At 38.7% G+C, this 16,612-nt stretch overlaps 1 protein-coding gene across 1 annotated transcript in view; it reads right to left on the reverse strand.

The window, feature by feature from the left end:
• The window catches only part of fam172a (family with sequence similarity 172 member A), a 158,432-nt gene that overhangs the window by 81,270 nt on the left and 60,550 nt on the right, over nt 1-16,612 (reverse strand). Inside the window, exon 7 of the mRNA XM_005803520.2 lies at nt 14,150-14,368. Within this exon, the coding sequence (XP_005803577.1) occupies nt 14,150-14,368 (219 nt within the window). The remainder of the gene's footprint in view (nt 1-14,149; nt 14,369-16,612) is intronic.

Below are 16,612 nucleotides of genomic sequence, written 5' to 3' on the forward strand. Positions count from 1 at the left end.
AAGACACTAAAAGAAGATCATCTCCTGTTTGCAACAACAAACAGGAGATAAAAACATGCACACTTCTGCCAATGTACTCACATCAATCTCATCTGTATGTGTACAGGCACACAGGCATCCAGGTTCATGGAACTGGGAGACATGTTTAATTAACCTGAGATGTAAGTGCTTATCCAAGGCTAGCAGTGAACAATAGTAAAAGTACAGGCCAGAAAAGGGCAACCGTTAATGAACTTGGGACATTGATTCTAGGCTTTGATTTCCTATCAAACTGTCTGGTTCACAATAGAAATCAACAACGCATACCCACAAGAGAATGCTCTCCACCCAGAGCCTCACTGACTGGAAACACCTGTATCTTCCAAAGCAACTCCGAAACCATGCCAGAGAAATGCTACCCCCACAACACACAACCACACTGACAAGCACCCGCATTCCTACTAATTAGCATACCTATGCATGTAAAAAAATAAATATCTGAAAATAAACAAACACACGGCCTATGGAGAATGGAGCCTCATCTGTTAATTGAGTGTCAAACTGTTCAATGTGACTCAAAACAAATAATTAGCAATATAAGGTAAAGGACAAAGGATGTCTCTTCGGAGACTATCCTGTTAGTTTCCATAAATGTGATTGCATTTTAATAAGATAGTACATTACAACAGAAAGATAATTACTTTAACTTTCACTTTCCAAAGGGTGGTAATTGAGGAGAAAGTGTAGAACAAAAACACACATACACAAACATATAACAGAATGTGGTTTAAACAGAACTTTTAGAGGATAGTAAACCCCCCTTTGAATTGATGAGCGTTTTGCTTGCCTGCATCTGTGCGTACAAGTCTGTGTAAGCTTGTAGCATTAGATGATGTGCTGATGTGTATTTTTAGTAGTAGTGTTTGCCTAGAACTAAATTAACCTGTCAGGCTGTTTGTGTTTGCGCCATATTAGCATGTGGGGGTTGTAGTGTCAGCGCCAACCTCAGTTCACAGAGTGTGATGCAAGAGCGGGCAACTCAACGTTACCCTGCCCTTCTACCGTCGGTGCAGTGCACTTGTTTCACTGTGTGCGTGTTGTGTTTGCGTGTGCGTGGGTATGTGTATGGGTTCTGGGCATGTGCGCAGTGGCTGGCTGAAGCAGAGTTGTCTGTCTGAAAGGCTGTGACATCAAAGTGCTTTGAAGTCTCCCTACTCTCTCCTCCACCACGTCACCCTTCATCTAGGAGGCTCATTTCATTAGTCTGACTCCTCATCCTCACTTTCTCCTTCTTGTCTATATTCTTTGCTCCTCCACAGATGCCACCTGTTTTCTTTCACACACCTTTTTCTCTCCTTTTGTCCTCCTCTCTAGTCAACCTTTACTTGAGAGGCCTGACATGCGTTTGTGACTGTATGCAGCTCTTAAGTCTGTGCATGTCACCTCTGCTCCACATTCAAAATAGTCTTAATATGCAGGCTAGTCAGAATTAGTGTCTTGCAAAAGTGTCCATGCTACATTGAATCTTGATATTTTCTCATCATACAGCAAATTTCAATAGATTTTATTGATATTGTACATATATGACAGACCAACACAAAATGGTAAAGGGTTTGATTTTCAAATCGTTGAGCCCCTTTCAATAAATTAAAATCCGGTGCAACCACCAATCTACAAAAGTCACCAATTTTGTAAATAAAGTACTCTTGTGTTTACTTTAACATCAGGATAATTTCACTTGTTCTGTGACAGCCTAAAAAGTTTGATAGAGAATATTAGAGAACAAGCAACCTCATGAAGACCAAGGAGCCCAGCAGACAGATCAGGGATAAAGTTGTAGAGAAGTTGAAGGAAGATTTAAATTATTAAAGAATATCCAACACTTTAATCATCTCACTGAGAACTTCCACCATTTGAAAGTGAAAAAAGCATGACATAGCTGCAGACCTACCTACACATGGCTGTCCTAAGTTAACTGGATGGAGAATAAGGGCATTAAACAGAGAAGCAACCAAAAGGTACGAGTAACAGAGATCCACAGTCTAGGTGGAAAGACAGGCAGGATAACCATTAGTTGTGCCCTCCAAAAATTAGTTATTAATTACAGAACACTAGAAAGAATCCAGGAGAACTAGTTCAAGTCTGTCACAAGCCATGAAGTGGATGCAAGAATGATTAGGTGAGACCAAACTACAACTTTCTAGACCCACATGCAAGAGCTGCAAATAACTGCAAAGTCCAATATTCCCACTAGCACAACATACAAGCTGGCAGCAAACAGGGAAGTTGGTCAAAATTGATGAGGAAATGGTGACAGTAAATACAAGACAATTCTGGAAGAATATCTTTTAGAGGCTGCTGAAGACGTGAAACTAGGACTCATAGCATAATGGCACTAATCAAACTACCAGATCTTCAAAGCAATACTTTAACTAGGAGCATATTATTATGCAAGAATGGATCACCCCAACTACAGGCATAGATCAAAACAATATATTCAAATTTGACTGATCGAGAGCTATTTTGACAAATACAAATGCTGGTTCGTAGATCTGAATAGGTGATATAGTCATATCCAAAAAATGTACACCTTTGGTGGTAAGGAAGTAGGTGGTAATGGTAAATGTTCTGACTCTTTGTCAGTCATAGTGACCAGCTAGGTAGACAACATGGGGATAAGTGAAAATCCCAGGCGTACATTGACATGTAAATGTGGATGTAGGTGGATTTAAGTCCACAACTTTCCAAATGAAACATGACTACTCTTCTCATTAAGTTACAGTCACCTATATTTAGATAAATGACAGTTTTCAAAGTTTACTACTTCGTGGTTCCAAATGCCAATTAAATACATTGATCTGTGACTGTAGGTTAAAAAAAAATTCTAACGGGGTGTGAATATCTTTAAAAAAGCACGATAGCATATAGATGACATTAAATTTCCAATAAATATTTCACTGACCGGAGACTGATGTCTTCAATTTGACAAAGAGCCCTTGATTCCACCCCCACCAATTTGCTGATACACTAGCAGCAAAAACAAAGTGACTGAATGCCTGGCATAGTGCTGTACTGAATAATCTAAACAACATTAGTTTATTGCTGCAATTATTTCCTGAGGTTAATTCGCTGAAGTGGAGCATGCTGCCCTGTGAGACCGACTTCCTGTCACCAGCTCTCACATGAGGTATTTTATTTTTTATGCTTTTCTTCCCAGAGTTTTTCTACACAGTCTGTGCTGCTTTTGTGTGTTTGTGTGTGCATCTGCCAGCCTTGTCAGAATAGCATTCAAACTGTGCACCTGTTGCCATCTTTCTTCAACCATGACTGTCAAGGGACATTTGAGGGAGGATGCTGTTTGTGTATGCGATGAGTGGATGTAAAGGGATCTATGGTTTCTCCTCAGGGAATACAAAGCAGAAAAAAAAAACTATTATAAAACTAAGACAGAGTTAGGTCCAAACATTCTTAAGAAGATGACAGCTAACTATTACCAATCAATCAACTAGACATAATGAAGTTGTCAAAAGTACTGGAAAATATAAAGTTATTTTTTTAAATAATTACACGGTAATTCCCTGAAACAATATGGCTGGTAATTTTCAAGTTTCGGGGATGTTCCAATTTACTTTAAATTACCTAAAAATCTTTCATTTTGCTTATAGAGTCGCATTTAATTGCATGCATCTAATGGACACAAATGCAACACACACACATATGCACAGTCAATTTCACACACATGCTCCTGTTTTCCTAAATCTAGCCCAGTTTAATACTGGTCCTGTGTTTATTCACTGTGATGAGAAGCAGGGAGAAAAAAAGAGATGGGTTGCACAGCAGCCAGAATAACGGGACCAAAGCCAACACAAACCAAGTGTCTGACCAACACAGGAAACAATGAATCCAACAACATCAACACACTCTGACAAACAACCAGTTAAGACCTCCCTGCTCTCCTGCCTGCTCCTCCTCCTTCACCTAAATGACAGAAAACAACTGAAAGTGCTGAAGTTTCTGGCTGGAAGACAGTCAGCAGCGTGGAACTGGAAAGCATCTCGTGGGTAAGAGCTATTCTACTTTTTTGCACTCCTCTACAAACCTTTTAGGGAGTGCCAAAACTGTCGGAACAGTGTCACGGGATTTCTAAACAACTTTATTTAATATGGACTCTTGCTAGTGCAGTGATGGTTCCAACCTTTGAAAAAAAGCTCACTTAAATATTTCAAGGTGTAATTCAGAGAAATATCTGAGGTAGAGGCTAAATCTATCCAAACACTCATAACATGGCAGAATCCAGGAGAACTAGTAGTAGTTTGTCACAAGCCATGAAGTGGATGGCACTCATTCTTCTCTTATAGAACGAAGGCAAACAAGTAGCTTATTCAGCCCACACAGTCCCTCTCACACACTCTACTTTTCACTGAATATAGTGCCTTGCCAGACTACTCAAAATCCCTAAAATATTTTGCACTCAAGTAACAACCACAAACTTCTATGTATTTTATCAATAGTTAATGACACAAACAAACACAAAGTACTGGGAACTTGTAAATCAGAAGAAAAGGTATGCATAGGTTTCTCTGGTTCAGTATGTCAGATAAACACCCTTTGCTGCAATGTTTGCTTAAATTCCTTTGAAGACTGTAGATTCTACATGATTAGCTGTGTTTCTCTCTTAGATGAATTTTCTGAAGGAACTGAGGAGAGCAACATGACATGAGAATAACTGGACATTCTTGAAGCCAACAGGTGTACATCCTTACTTCAGAGAGGACGACTTCCACCAGAAAGATACAGTTTTAAAAACATGCCAGGAATATTTTTATGATTGGAGGCATTCATGTCTACAGGAATAATGTTCAATTTCTCAATTTGTGAGTTTCAGAACTTTTTTTGTTTTTAGAACACTATCACGATTCCGTCAGCATGCAAATCTGAGCCTACCTGGCCAGGTGCTGCACTGCTAAGGCTTCGCTGAGTGTGAAATGATGAACAGGACTGAAACTGCGTCTAGTAGCTGTAACATCTAAAATAAAATAATAATCCATGTTGGGCTTAACAAAAACATTGTTTAGCATGCTGCATGTATTACTATTCAAGGTCAAGGTTGCGGGGGCAGCAGCCTAAGCAGGGAGGCCCACACTTCCCTTTCTACAGCCACTTGGGGTGGCTCCTCTGGGAGATTCCCAAGGCATTCCCTGGCTAGAAGAGAAAATAATCTCTCCATTATGTATTTAGCCATGGTTTAATTCCACTGAAGTTCAGGGTTCACTGACCACTTCATGACAAAGGCTCACAACAAAGCAGCACAAAACTGCTGAAAACGTATATATACAGTGAACCCTCGCCATAACGAGGTTTACCTTTCACGGCCTCGCTGCTTCGCAAATTTTTTTGTGCAGTTTTTCTTCACAGTGCATTGTATTCTGCGTCCTGATTGGCTAAACAGTCTCCGCGCTTCTTCTCTATATACTGTAATGTGCCAACAACGTTACAGTATTTAAATATATGTAAAACAGCTTGGCAAATTTTGGTAAATGTTTTTGCCCAGAAGGAAAAAAAAGTGACAACAACTACCGATAACTATGTTCTTCTTTCGAAAAAAACTCACCTGCACCACAGGCTTCAGAAGAAAAAGACACTAGAGAGCGGAGACAGGCCGCAGCATCACATTCAGAGGCACAGTGAAATACGTGAGTCACAATTTGTCCTACTGTACTTCCTATTGACGATTAAAATGATTATTTTACTGTAGTTATTTGTAAGAAAGCGTTATATTCGTTTAAAAAAAATGCTTGGGCCTGAAAACAGGTTTTGTTCTTTGGTTTCAATGTACAGTATTTAATTATGCTGTATAATAATTGTAAAAAATAAAGGTAACTACCACACGGATTTCGCCTATCACGGGTTCTTTTCGGAACGCAACCCCCCCGAAAAACGAGGGTTTACTGTATATATATATAGTTATATATATATACATATATATATGTTTTCTTTTTAACCAGACAGAAACTCATTCTTGATTGCATACCTTCCCAGTCATACCTGTTGGTAGTCAATGATGGGAAGTGGGGTTATTACAATGTAAAGTAAATGAGCAGACCAGGAAGCTGGTCATTTTACTCTGTCTTTTTAAGCAGAGTACCAACATTCATATCTTTTTCATTTTACTTAAATTTTTATTTCTATGTGACATCATTAAAAAGCTTAGAATCCACACTTTCAGAATGTCTAGATAACTCAAAATATCCAAAATGACACTTTGTCCTGGTTTTGTCATGGCCAGTCATATTAACTAAACAGTTTTGAATGAGATGCTCAAATTCAAGAATATGGTTTTATAACATAACTTTTCTTTAAACTTCTCCATAATTAAAGCAATAGACTGTCTTCTGTATTTCTTGGTCTTTATTATGTTGTTTGTTCACTAATACTCTCTACAACAAACATCTGAGGCCATCACAGAAGAGTTGAAAAATGCTTTGAATCTGTAAGGAGATGAGTTGCACAGCAGCCAGAATAACGCTTCGTATGCTCCACTGTGTTTGTCAATGACATAAAATCCCAATAAAATACATACGAGTGTGTAGAGGCAATGTACAAAATGTATAAATCTCTTCTATGGGCATGAGCAGTTCTGCAACTCACTGAATCTTTCAATCTCTCCTTCCTGTATTGTGCTCAGGCCACACACTGAGTTAAGCGATTCACAGCCCTAGTCATTACAATCTTTAATATGTCAAGCTCAGCACAGAACAAACTTGTTTTCATTTGGCCTAATGATTAGATATTAAATAAGCAATGTAGCTAATTACATGTTTGGTATTAGCTAATAGGTTATTAGGACAAGTTAGTTTCTGTTTGTTTGTGCACAATGGCATGCTTGTCTCTTCGTGTACAATTAAAAGTGGTCCTGTAGGACACCTGTTTGCAATTGCAATCCAATCAATGGCTGGGACATGTAGTCTTTTGCATCCCTCTCTCTCCCTCTTCTTCCTTCCCTTTTCATATTTGTTTCATTCTTTCCTCTCCTTAAAAGCAGACGGAAAGCTCAGACGAGCTGGAAGCTGTCTGTGAGCTGATGGGTCCGCTTGAGCTGGGGGAAGGAAGGTATGGAGCAAATTAGCGGCAGAGATGGGAAAATAATGACTGTGGCATTGTGGGTAATTAGCAGGTATAGCACCTATGGAGGATTGGGAATATAATGATGTGAGAAAGAGACAGAGAAAAGGGAGAATGAGGTGAAAAATGTGTGTAAGCCTAACAAGAAGCAGGAAACTAGGTGTGTGTGTGTGTGAGTGTGTGAGAGAGAGAGAGAGAGAGAGAGAGAGAGAGAGAGAGAGAGAGAGAGAGAGAGAGAGAGAGGATGAAATCTATGAGAAGGTGTGTTATTTGACTTTGCAATGAGGGAATATACAGCGTGTGGAGGGTGAGTAAATGACATGGAGAAAGAACGATGAAGAAAGAGAAGCAAAACTACAGTGTGTATGCTATCCCACGTGCAGATAAGCATGTGCGGACTGTATACAATAAAATAGCATGACCTTGGTAGGGTCACTCTGCTCTGACAATATTTGCCAGGGCATTGTTTCAAATCAATAACTCATTAACAAAGTACAAAGGAAGTTGCTGTGGGTTTGTGAGATTCTTTATTAGAAAAGAGTGTCTGCGGGCCAGCGAGGTCATCGCCGTGACATCTCAGCTAGCCTCTCGATACCGCCCCGATTGTCAGGTGAAATTACTGCGAGTCATTAATTGACATAAGGCAAAGGAGAGCGGGCAGGCAGACAAGGCTGTGTTTGTTCCAGGATGACCCCTAGGGCTGTGTGCATAAGTGTGTACCTGGGTGTGTGTCTGTATGTCTTTATTTGGACCAGGCTGTATTTACAGCAGGCTTGTGTGCACAGAGAGGGAGAGAGAGGGGAAGAGCAAGAGAAAGAGTGGGAGACTGAGGGCACGGAGCTTGGTGGGTGAGGAGGTGCGAGGGAGGGCAGGATGGAAGTGTTTGATGGTTGACCTGACTGGAAGATTGGGAGCAGGGATCTGAGACCGGCAATGCAGGTTCTGCCTTGGTCAAACACACAGCTGCACACAAATGTGTGCATGAACAGATGTTCTGTGCTACAGAAGACATATGTGCAGAATATGCTCTCACAGAAAAACAAGACCAAAATCCAACTAAAACTATTCCTCTTTTAAACTTTCAGATGACTTATCTAAATACTCTTAAAACAGACACCTCTGCCTGGATGTTGGTCTGTAAAAAGGACATTTAATTGACTTGAGTTGTCAAAGATTTTAGTCAGCTTCTGAGGTATTAATCATGTATGAATCAAACATTCACTTAGTTTTAGCTTTTTGTTTGCATTGCTAAGACATTAAATGAAGATGCTGCAAAAACGTGGCTGGACAGACTATGTAGGAGTCCTACAGTAAGACAACTAAAACACATGTACATAAATCCTTTGTACAAACATATTTGGGCGGAGAGGCCAAAAAGAGAAAAAAAGAGAGAAAGAAGTGAAAATAAAATGGCATCTAGCCAATCTGTTCTCTGCAGCAAGCTGGTGATCTGCCATCTAGTCCTGGTCACTGAACTCTCCTCTGACCAGGTTCAAAGGTTAATCAAGTTTCTACCTGTCCTTGGAAATACTGAGCCAAACTTCTTGTCAAATCTGTAGGTCAAAAGTCAATTAACTGCCCGTATAACTGCTTGTGGGTCAAAGGTTGGGGGAAATGGATGAGGGTGACAAAAAGCAAAACTCCAGTCAGACAAAAACATGGTACAGCGATGTCGTGTAGAATCATCAACGTTTCTAATATCTGACATGTGCTTTGTTAAGTATGTCTATGTGCCAAAATGATTTTTTTATTGAATCCACAAGTCCATTTGTATAAAGTTCTGAACAATGGAACAGAAACACTATGTGCTTAAAAGAGCGGAAGGGCCTTAGTGGACAAACACAGCTGGGATTCAAAGGTTTGGCCTGCACTAAATCATTGAAGCAACAAACCTTAGGAAAACTTCAACAGTACTGTGAAAAAATATACATGCTGGTTAGGCTACAGTTGCAATCAAGAAAAAAGCAGCCAACAAGGGTCTGATTTTGCATGCATCTGAAATAAAGACAATGTTCTAAAAAATGTATGGCTCTAATTTAAAAAAAAAATAAATAAACAGGCCATAGCTGACGTACAAAGAAACCAAATAAAAATATGTGGTTCATTAACTCTGGAACAAGAACCACCTCACTAAATATTTTTTCAAGCATTCCTTCACTTTCAAGACATTACAAAGACTACCGCAAATGGATTTGGTCTGTTTGCAGTTTGTGTTTTTATGAAAAAACACAGACAAAAAAACCCCCAAAACAAACAAAAAAATAAATAAAAACAAAAAAACCCAGAATAACAACAATCTTATTTTATGTTTAAATGAAAAATATCCAAGCTCCATTGTGAAAAAATCAAAAGGAAGGATCCCTAAAGTCAGAATTCAAAGGGGGGAGATGCAATTTTCTAACCAACATAACCTCAAATCCCAATATGGTTATTATGTTTATAAAACATGTTGATAGCTACGGTAATATTTGCAGTACTTCCTTCTCACACATAAACATATGTAATACCACTGTTTGTGAAAATGTTTCAACAATGTTTGAATGCATTAAGTATTAAGATTTACACTGGGTAAAAAATTGGTTTTGATGTCATTATTAGATTTTGCTTCAGAAATAGAACAGAATGCAAGTAGCCACCAGCATTTGCTCTTAGTCAACTGTTCAGTTTCTTAAAATTTTATAAAATTTTAAATCCAAGTAGTATTTAAGCACATCAATCTTTACTTCAAAGTCAAACTTTTTTTTGGCTGTTTGAGCTTATTTGGACAATACTGCTATTTTTTTGTATTTGTCTTTCTATTAACTGATATAAAAAAGCATCTTTTGAGTACCACTTTAATTTTGGTGATGCAATAACAGTGAATATAGCTAGAATTAAAAAAACAGCAAAAAATGTCAAGCAGTTCCTTCAGATTGGAAGAGTGTTTTTTTGTTTTTATCTAATTTGTCTGCGAGCCTTCGGATAATTACCAAAGTGAAAGAAAGACAAATTTTTGTAAAAAGAGAAAATTATTATAGTCATTTAAAAAAACTAAGTGACGCTTAAAGCAGGGCGATGCTCTGTTTCTTGTTTTTTTTGGTCCTCTTTGCACTCCTTTCCCCCCTTCTTCTTTCCTGGGCCTACTGGCCTAATCCCAGCCAGCCAGCCTTGGGTGAAGTCTTTGGAAGCTTCTTAAGCCCATGAATGTGCCTTTTGTTCCTGCCATTCCTCCGCTTGGCTGACAGAAAATAGCTAACTGGATTACTGCTAAAATTCAGAGTAAAGTGAACTCCCAAACTTCTGTATGGCTAAGTGCTAAGACAGTGCTCCCACCCCCCTCCCCACCGCATTACTCCTCACTATCCTCATCAGCATCCCTCCTGATCAGACTTTCTATCCCTTCATGCCTCCCTTTTTCTCCTCCTCCTTCGCTATTATCCCTCTAAACATGGGCCGGTGCTGTGGGGATCTGGAGGAGAAGAGAGGCGAGCGATTAGATGAGGTTGAGAGGTTGCACACTATGAACCCGGGGCTAAAAAGTAAGAATCCTAAAAGCGGTTAAGAGCTTATTAATGTGTGTATGGAAGCGTATTAATCAACTCAACTCTATCAGTGGGTTGCTGTGTGGTTGTGTGTGCAAGAGCACCGATCTTTGTTTGTTGGTAGAAATACACATTTTTTAGGAGGTCCTGGATAATTAGGCAAAAAAGCTAAAACCCTCTGCATTTTTATACTGGATTATATACAACTATATTATGAGGGGTACAGGTACATTGTCTTCAGGTTTATACATATACATGCATTGGAATGGCATTGGGCAGGTGGTCCAGCAGCTCAACAGGAGTTGAAATCTGATATTTGGTGAATGAAAAAGGTTGGTGAGGGAGTAAGTCTTGGTGAGGTACATTTTTTTAAAAAAAAAGATGAAAACAGACATCCTTAAGAGGTTTGATTTAATCCCCCAGTCACACAGACTAAGCAAACTGAAGCAGAAATACAAGCACAGAGCCTGTGTGTGTGCACATTTGTACTCATTGTGAGTGTATGTAAGGATGTGGCAGCTTACTCCAGGGCAGTGGCAGGAAGAACAGTAAAATAGTGAAAAAGGAGGCGTAGTGAAAAGAAAAAGACAAGGTCATACTCACAATTATCTTTCGCACATTTGGGTCAAAAGTCAAAACTCAAGCAGTTACAACAAAAAGCAGTGATGCTCACTCATTAGTCTTTATCTCAAGTCCTGATACCACCATTTAGTGTATTCTGTCAAATGCATCACAAGTGAACATTTTCGTTGGTTTTATTTTACTCTTTTTTAGCTATAAAATAAGGACAAAAAACATAAACAGTCCCAAAAAATCCAGAGTCTGACCGAGAGCAAGAGAATGAAGACAATGAGCCTGCGGAACCACACAGTCAAATGAATGCATCACAATGGTTTTATTACTGTATTTACTCCCTCTCCATCCATACTAGCTACCTACAATATGGAGCGTAGTTTAACTATATGTCCATGCATGTCAAATACCTATAATAAGATGAATGCTACCACGATATTATTTAAGTAAACAAAACCTCAACATAATTAAGGCGTTAGCTAACAGGGGCATTAAGATCCCCACCAAATGCATTTGGATTATGTGTTCCCCAAGACAACAATGGCAAAAACAAACCCAAATAATTATATCCAAAAAATTGTACTGCAATATCCAATTGCAGTACAATTATATTCTCAAGGAGGCCGCTAAAAGTTAGTACATAGTGCTAACAGAAGCAGAAATCTCAATCCTGCTATCAAACCAATGGTCAAGACGTCATTATTAACACACAAAATTCATGTCTGACATAAGCTTTGCTGTAATTTTTGCCTTATTTGGAACTTCCCACTTTGCTGTGTACCTCATTTTAGTAGAGAGCAGGAACTGACGCCTCAATCAGACAAAGTCTTTTGGAAAATCCCTCTTGATACAGATGCAGTAAACAGACATTCCCCCCTGATGTGGGTACATTCTTGAGAAAAATACAGTTTAACCAGACACTGCAAAGATGCTCTGTTGTCAGAATCAGAAATCCTGTGGGTTAATACACACTAGAACCCACCATTTTGACTTGTTTACTTGTAACTTCGGCATAGCTGAACTTGGACTACAAAATCTGTGCGAGGAAAAAATGGCAAATTCACAAACCTGATTAACTGGAAGTCATGACCTTTTTCAGCAGTTACACAGAAAATGTTGTGACATCATAGCCAAGAAAATGTTATAGCAAATAGAGAAAAATGAACAGACTGAAAATATATAATAAAACTCCAGAAAGAATATAAAGATGGCTATGCAGCACTGGGAAGAAATACATTTATTCTGAAGGAATTATTAAATAAATATTTCATAGACATTCAATAGACATTCAAACAATTTTATGAAGAACTAATGCTTGCCACATCAGGTAGGAGTTGCAATAGACTTAACTTCCGTTAGCTCAATGAGTGCATAACCTCTGCAGCTAGAAACACAGCTAAATTTAGTGAAAGTTAATGAAATGTGAGGTCTCTCCCATGATTTGTAAGGGCAAATTAAGTAAAGTCTGCCTCAGCTGTCAAAACAATCTTTTGACCAAAACTAAGATTATTTCAAACAAAGAATAATGTTGTCATTTTTGCTGTATTGCTTCGGTCCTACAACTAAAACATGAGGCAAAAGTGAGAAAGACACTACAGAGGATAGTAAATCCAGGGTTGTGTAACATAATGATCGTATGTCACAAACCTAATGTCAGATACTGTGAAGCTAATTCCTCATGTAAGAAATATGTAAAGTGGTGTGATGGAATAAGACACCACTGAAGCTAATTATGCCTTATTAAAGTGTGCATAAAGGTACTGATGGAGGGGTGAGAAAGAAGAAGTGTGCACTGACAGCTCACACGTTGCCTGTTAGTCCCACAGTAAACCTAACTCCTGTCAAAAATCAGAGTGACACTTTTCACACACATGCAAGCATACACTATCACTGTATACATTTTCTGAAATTCATTACTCTAAAGCAGTGCTTCTCAATTCCAGTCCTCAGCCCCCCCTGCTCTGCATGTTTTAGATGTAGCTCTATTCCAGAGAAACTGATTCAAATGCTTGCATGACCATCAAGTGCTGCAGAAGCCTGTTAATCACCCACATATTCAATCCAGGTGTGTGGCAGACGGAAACGCTGCTCTAAAGTCATGGCCATGAAGCAAAGTTAGGTAAATATAGTTCACTCTTCTTGTGAAAAAGGCTGGATGTGGAAACAATGTTTTAAACATTTACTTAAAAGAACTATTTTAATAAACTTAAAATTGAATGGGATGTAACACAAGATGTCATTGAATGGGATAACCTTGCTTTCACTGTTCATCACATTTATTTTGACAAAGAAACTAGATTTATGAGTCATTTCCTTTGTTGGACCACAAGGTAAACTGGCTGAGCTAGGTGCTTTAAGCCATGTGTGTGTGCGTGTGTGCGTGCCCATGGTTAGAGTGTAGCTGATAAGAGTGTTACAGTGTATTTGCAGAGTGTGTGTTTTGAAGATAAAAATCCCAGTGGTCAACAAGAGTGTCGGGCCAGAGATTCACTGACCAGCCCTTCATCTGAAGGAGAAAAAAAGGGAGGGGACGAGGGAGAGAGGGAGGTAGCCATGTGGTTAACACTTGCTCACTGAGAGGCGACTGGAGCACAGCCAACCTCTTCACACACAGGCTGACCACACAAGAGCCTCTCTTTCTCCCTCTGCTTTCCATCCTCCCTTCATCCCTAGTCACCTAACAAATCCTTGCCTTGCTACTTCAGCAAGCTCAGTTGCCATCCGCACGTTTTTACCACTTTTCTGTTATCAAAATTTGTCCAATTTCCTCTTCCCCATTTTCTTATGTTCTTCTCCTCTACTTCCGTCTACAACCCTGGAACAGTCTGTCTGTCTAGATCCCCCATCGTGCATGATTTTGACAAACATCTACCACTCTCTCCTCTTCTCCCAGTCCAAAATTTCCTTCCTCTCATCTCTGTCAGCATGAATATGGTTTAATCGCTCCTACTCACCCGTATAGGGATACGCTCGGTCTCAGTCTCTTTCTGTGGGTTGCGATATTTCTCATAAAATTCCCTCTTCTTTTTGCTCTCCTGTTCATCTTTGCGCTCCCTCTTTTCGGCAGGTTCATCCGAGGGTTCGGCAGGAGAGTTAATGGGGGAGTCCTTTGCTGCCTTCTCCATCTCCAAGTAGTTCTCGTTTGGGTTGAGCACCATCACACCGTAGTCCTCCTAAAACATATCCAGCACAAAGTTGTGTATAAAATCAGAAATCAGTTACTTTAACTGATTAAGACTTTCACTATCGAGTTTACTTGAAATGCACCAAAACAGATCTAGCAGTTGAACGGTTTTGAAATCAACGCAAAATCCAGTCATTCTGACAAGTGAACAAAGCACAACTATGCAGTAACTGGGTTGCATTAACAAAATCACTCTTAAAAGTGGCCACTGTTACTGAAAGAAATGAAGTTGGAGAGAGCAAACTGATGTAAAATTCTATTTAAAAGGGACTAATATTCTAGACTTGTGAACACATATTGTTTAATGTGAGCTGTCGGGTAGAAAGGAGAAGCGATACTTTCAGCAAGTAACAGGAAGGCCCATATATCACAGTTATTATTTAGCATTTGAAACCTTTATCATCCGTCATGAATCATTCTGGATTTTGAAGTGCTGTTAGCCTCCAGGAAATCTACAAACTAGGGTTAAGACTGTATGGAGAATGCTTCTTTAGCAATACCAGCTGGTCTATTTGCTTGTACAAGACACCAGAGGCAACTTAAAATATATAGTCAGATTAATTTTGTCTATTTTCTTATGAGATAAAACTCTTTTACACTGAATCCTCTTCACACACATTAAAATTAGTTTTAGCAAGTCAAAGTTTAATAGTACTGAAAATTGAACACCTCAACATACATTTGTTTTGCTGACCTTCTTACCATCAAAATGTTTCATGAGGCAAAATTATTTAAAAAAAGGTGCTGAAAATGTTTATATATAATATATACTGTGTTTAACTTTTCACACTTTTTAATAGATATGTGAGTCAGATCAGAAACTATTAAGCACCAACTGAAAGCTTGACATTTGGCTACAGTTGCTTTGCCTTACTTTGTCAAATGAACAACCTTTGGTCATAATTTCAGTTTTAAAAAATCACTAAATTATATATATATATATATATATATATATATATATATATATATTAAAAAAAACATAATGGCTGTATGCTCTTTAAAGCTCATCCACATCATATCAGCTTATCTCTGATTCATGGTCTTTGTGTTTAATAAAGAGCTCAGCATTGGCCATTTGTGAGCAAATATCATTACAACACTTTAAAGGCACAGCTTCTTGGATAACTGTGGGGAAAGATGTGAATCAAGGCTGAAAGAAAGGGCAGTGAATGAGATAAAGGAGAGTGTGTCACTGGAGGGACAAGCTTGAGAAGTAACTGGGGGATTGGAATTCAGCAGTGGTAGTTTCAGTCAGTGAGTAGCATTTAGTGACTTCCAAAGGCCATGTGTCACTTAATATCAAACCCAATCAATACTACCATCACACAGTGAGGGTTTGCAAAGAACATATCTTTCTGTAGCTGCTTGTGTTTCTTTGTGCATAGCTTAAAATTTTATTATTCAGCATTTCTGATCATTTAACAACAACCCTTTAAAATATAAAAAAGAAAAGAGTGTTGGATGATAATGTCCACACAGAGAGAGAAATTAGGAAAAAAATATAAAAGCATTTTTCAGGAAATGAAGAAAAAAGTGTATGGAGGGACAAAAAAAGGTCGATCTACTAAAGCCAACTGACTTTTTCAACTTTGAACCCGTTTTAATTAACTCTGTTTATTATCCCAAGTCCTTTGTTTAAAGGAGGAAATAGATGGATTCCTGTTTCACTTTGACTGTCCTTTCTACACAGAAGCCCTAGTGTAAATACACATAACCACACAAACACACCAGAAAATTCAATAATGATGGCTGTCTGCCAAAATCATTTCAACACAGACATTTCAAATTAAACATACACTAGGATTAAGTAAGGAACAAGCAACAACTAGAAGACATTTAGGAGATACATTTCAGCTTCCTTTGCAAATCTCCAACGGACACAGTGTCGTCTCATGGCAGCACGTCTCCTCTTCCTTAATAAGTGTTAACACAATGTGCTTGTCTTCCTTTGACGCAGCATGCGTGTGTGTCCCTCCTGTGCCGACTGACATCAAACCTGCCACACACCCTGTCCCTTAGCACCTGCCGTATGTTGACAATGGCAAAATGGCTCAAACGGCAAAATGACACGTTCTCACTTATTAATATTGAAGAAATTTGTCCTGTTCTCACTTCCTGTCAGTCCGAAAATTCCTTTCTTGATAGTTGTTTGTAACGTTAAAGGTTAACGTCTATTAAATTGACTTAAAATATAACAATTTTAATTGAAAACAAAAGTGCAATGTTTCTACTT

This window comes from Xiphophorus maculatus, chromosome 12 (genome assembly GCF_002775205.1).
Source record: "Xiphophorus maculatus strain JP 163 A chromosome 12, X_maculatus-5.0-male, whole genome shotgun sequence".
Classification (NCBI taxonomy): domain Eukaryota; kingdom Metazoa; phylum Chordata; class Actinopteri; order Cyprinodontiformes; family Poeciliidae; genus Xiphophorus; species Xiphophorus maculatus.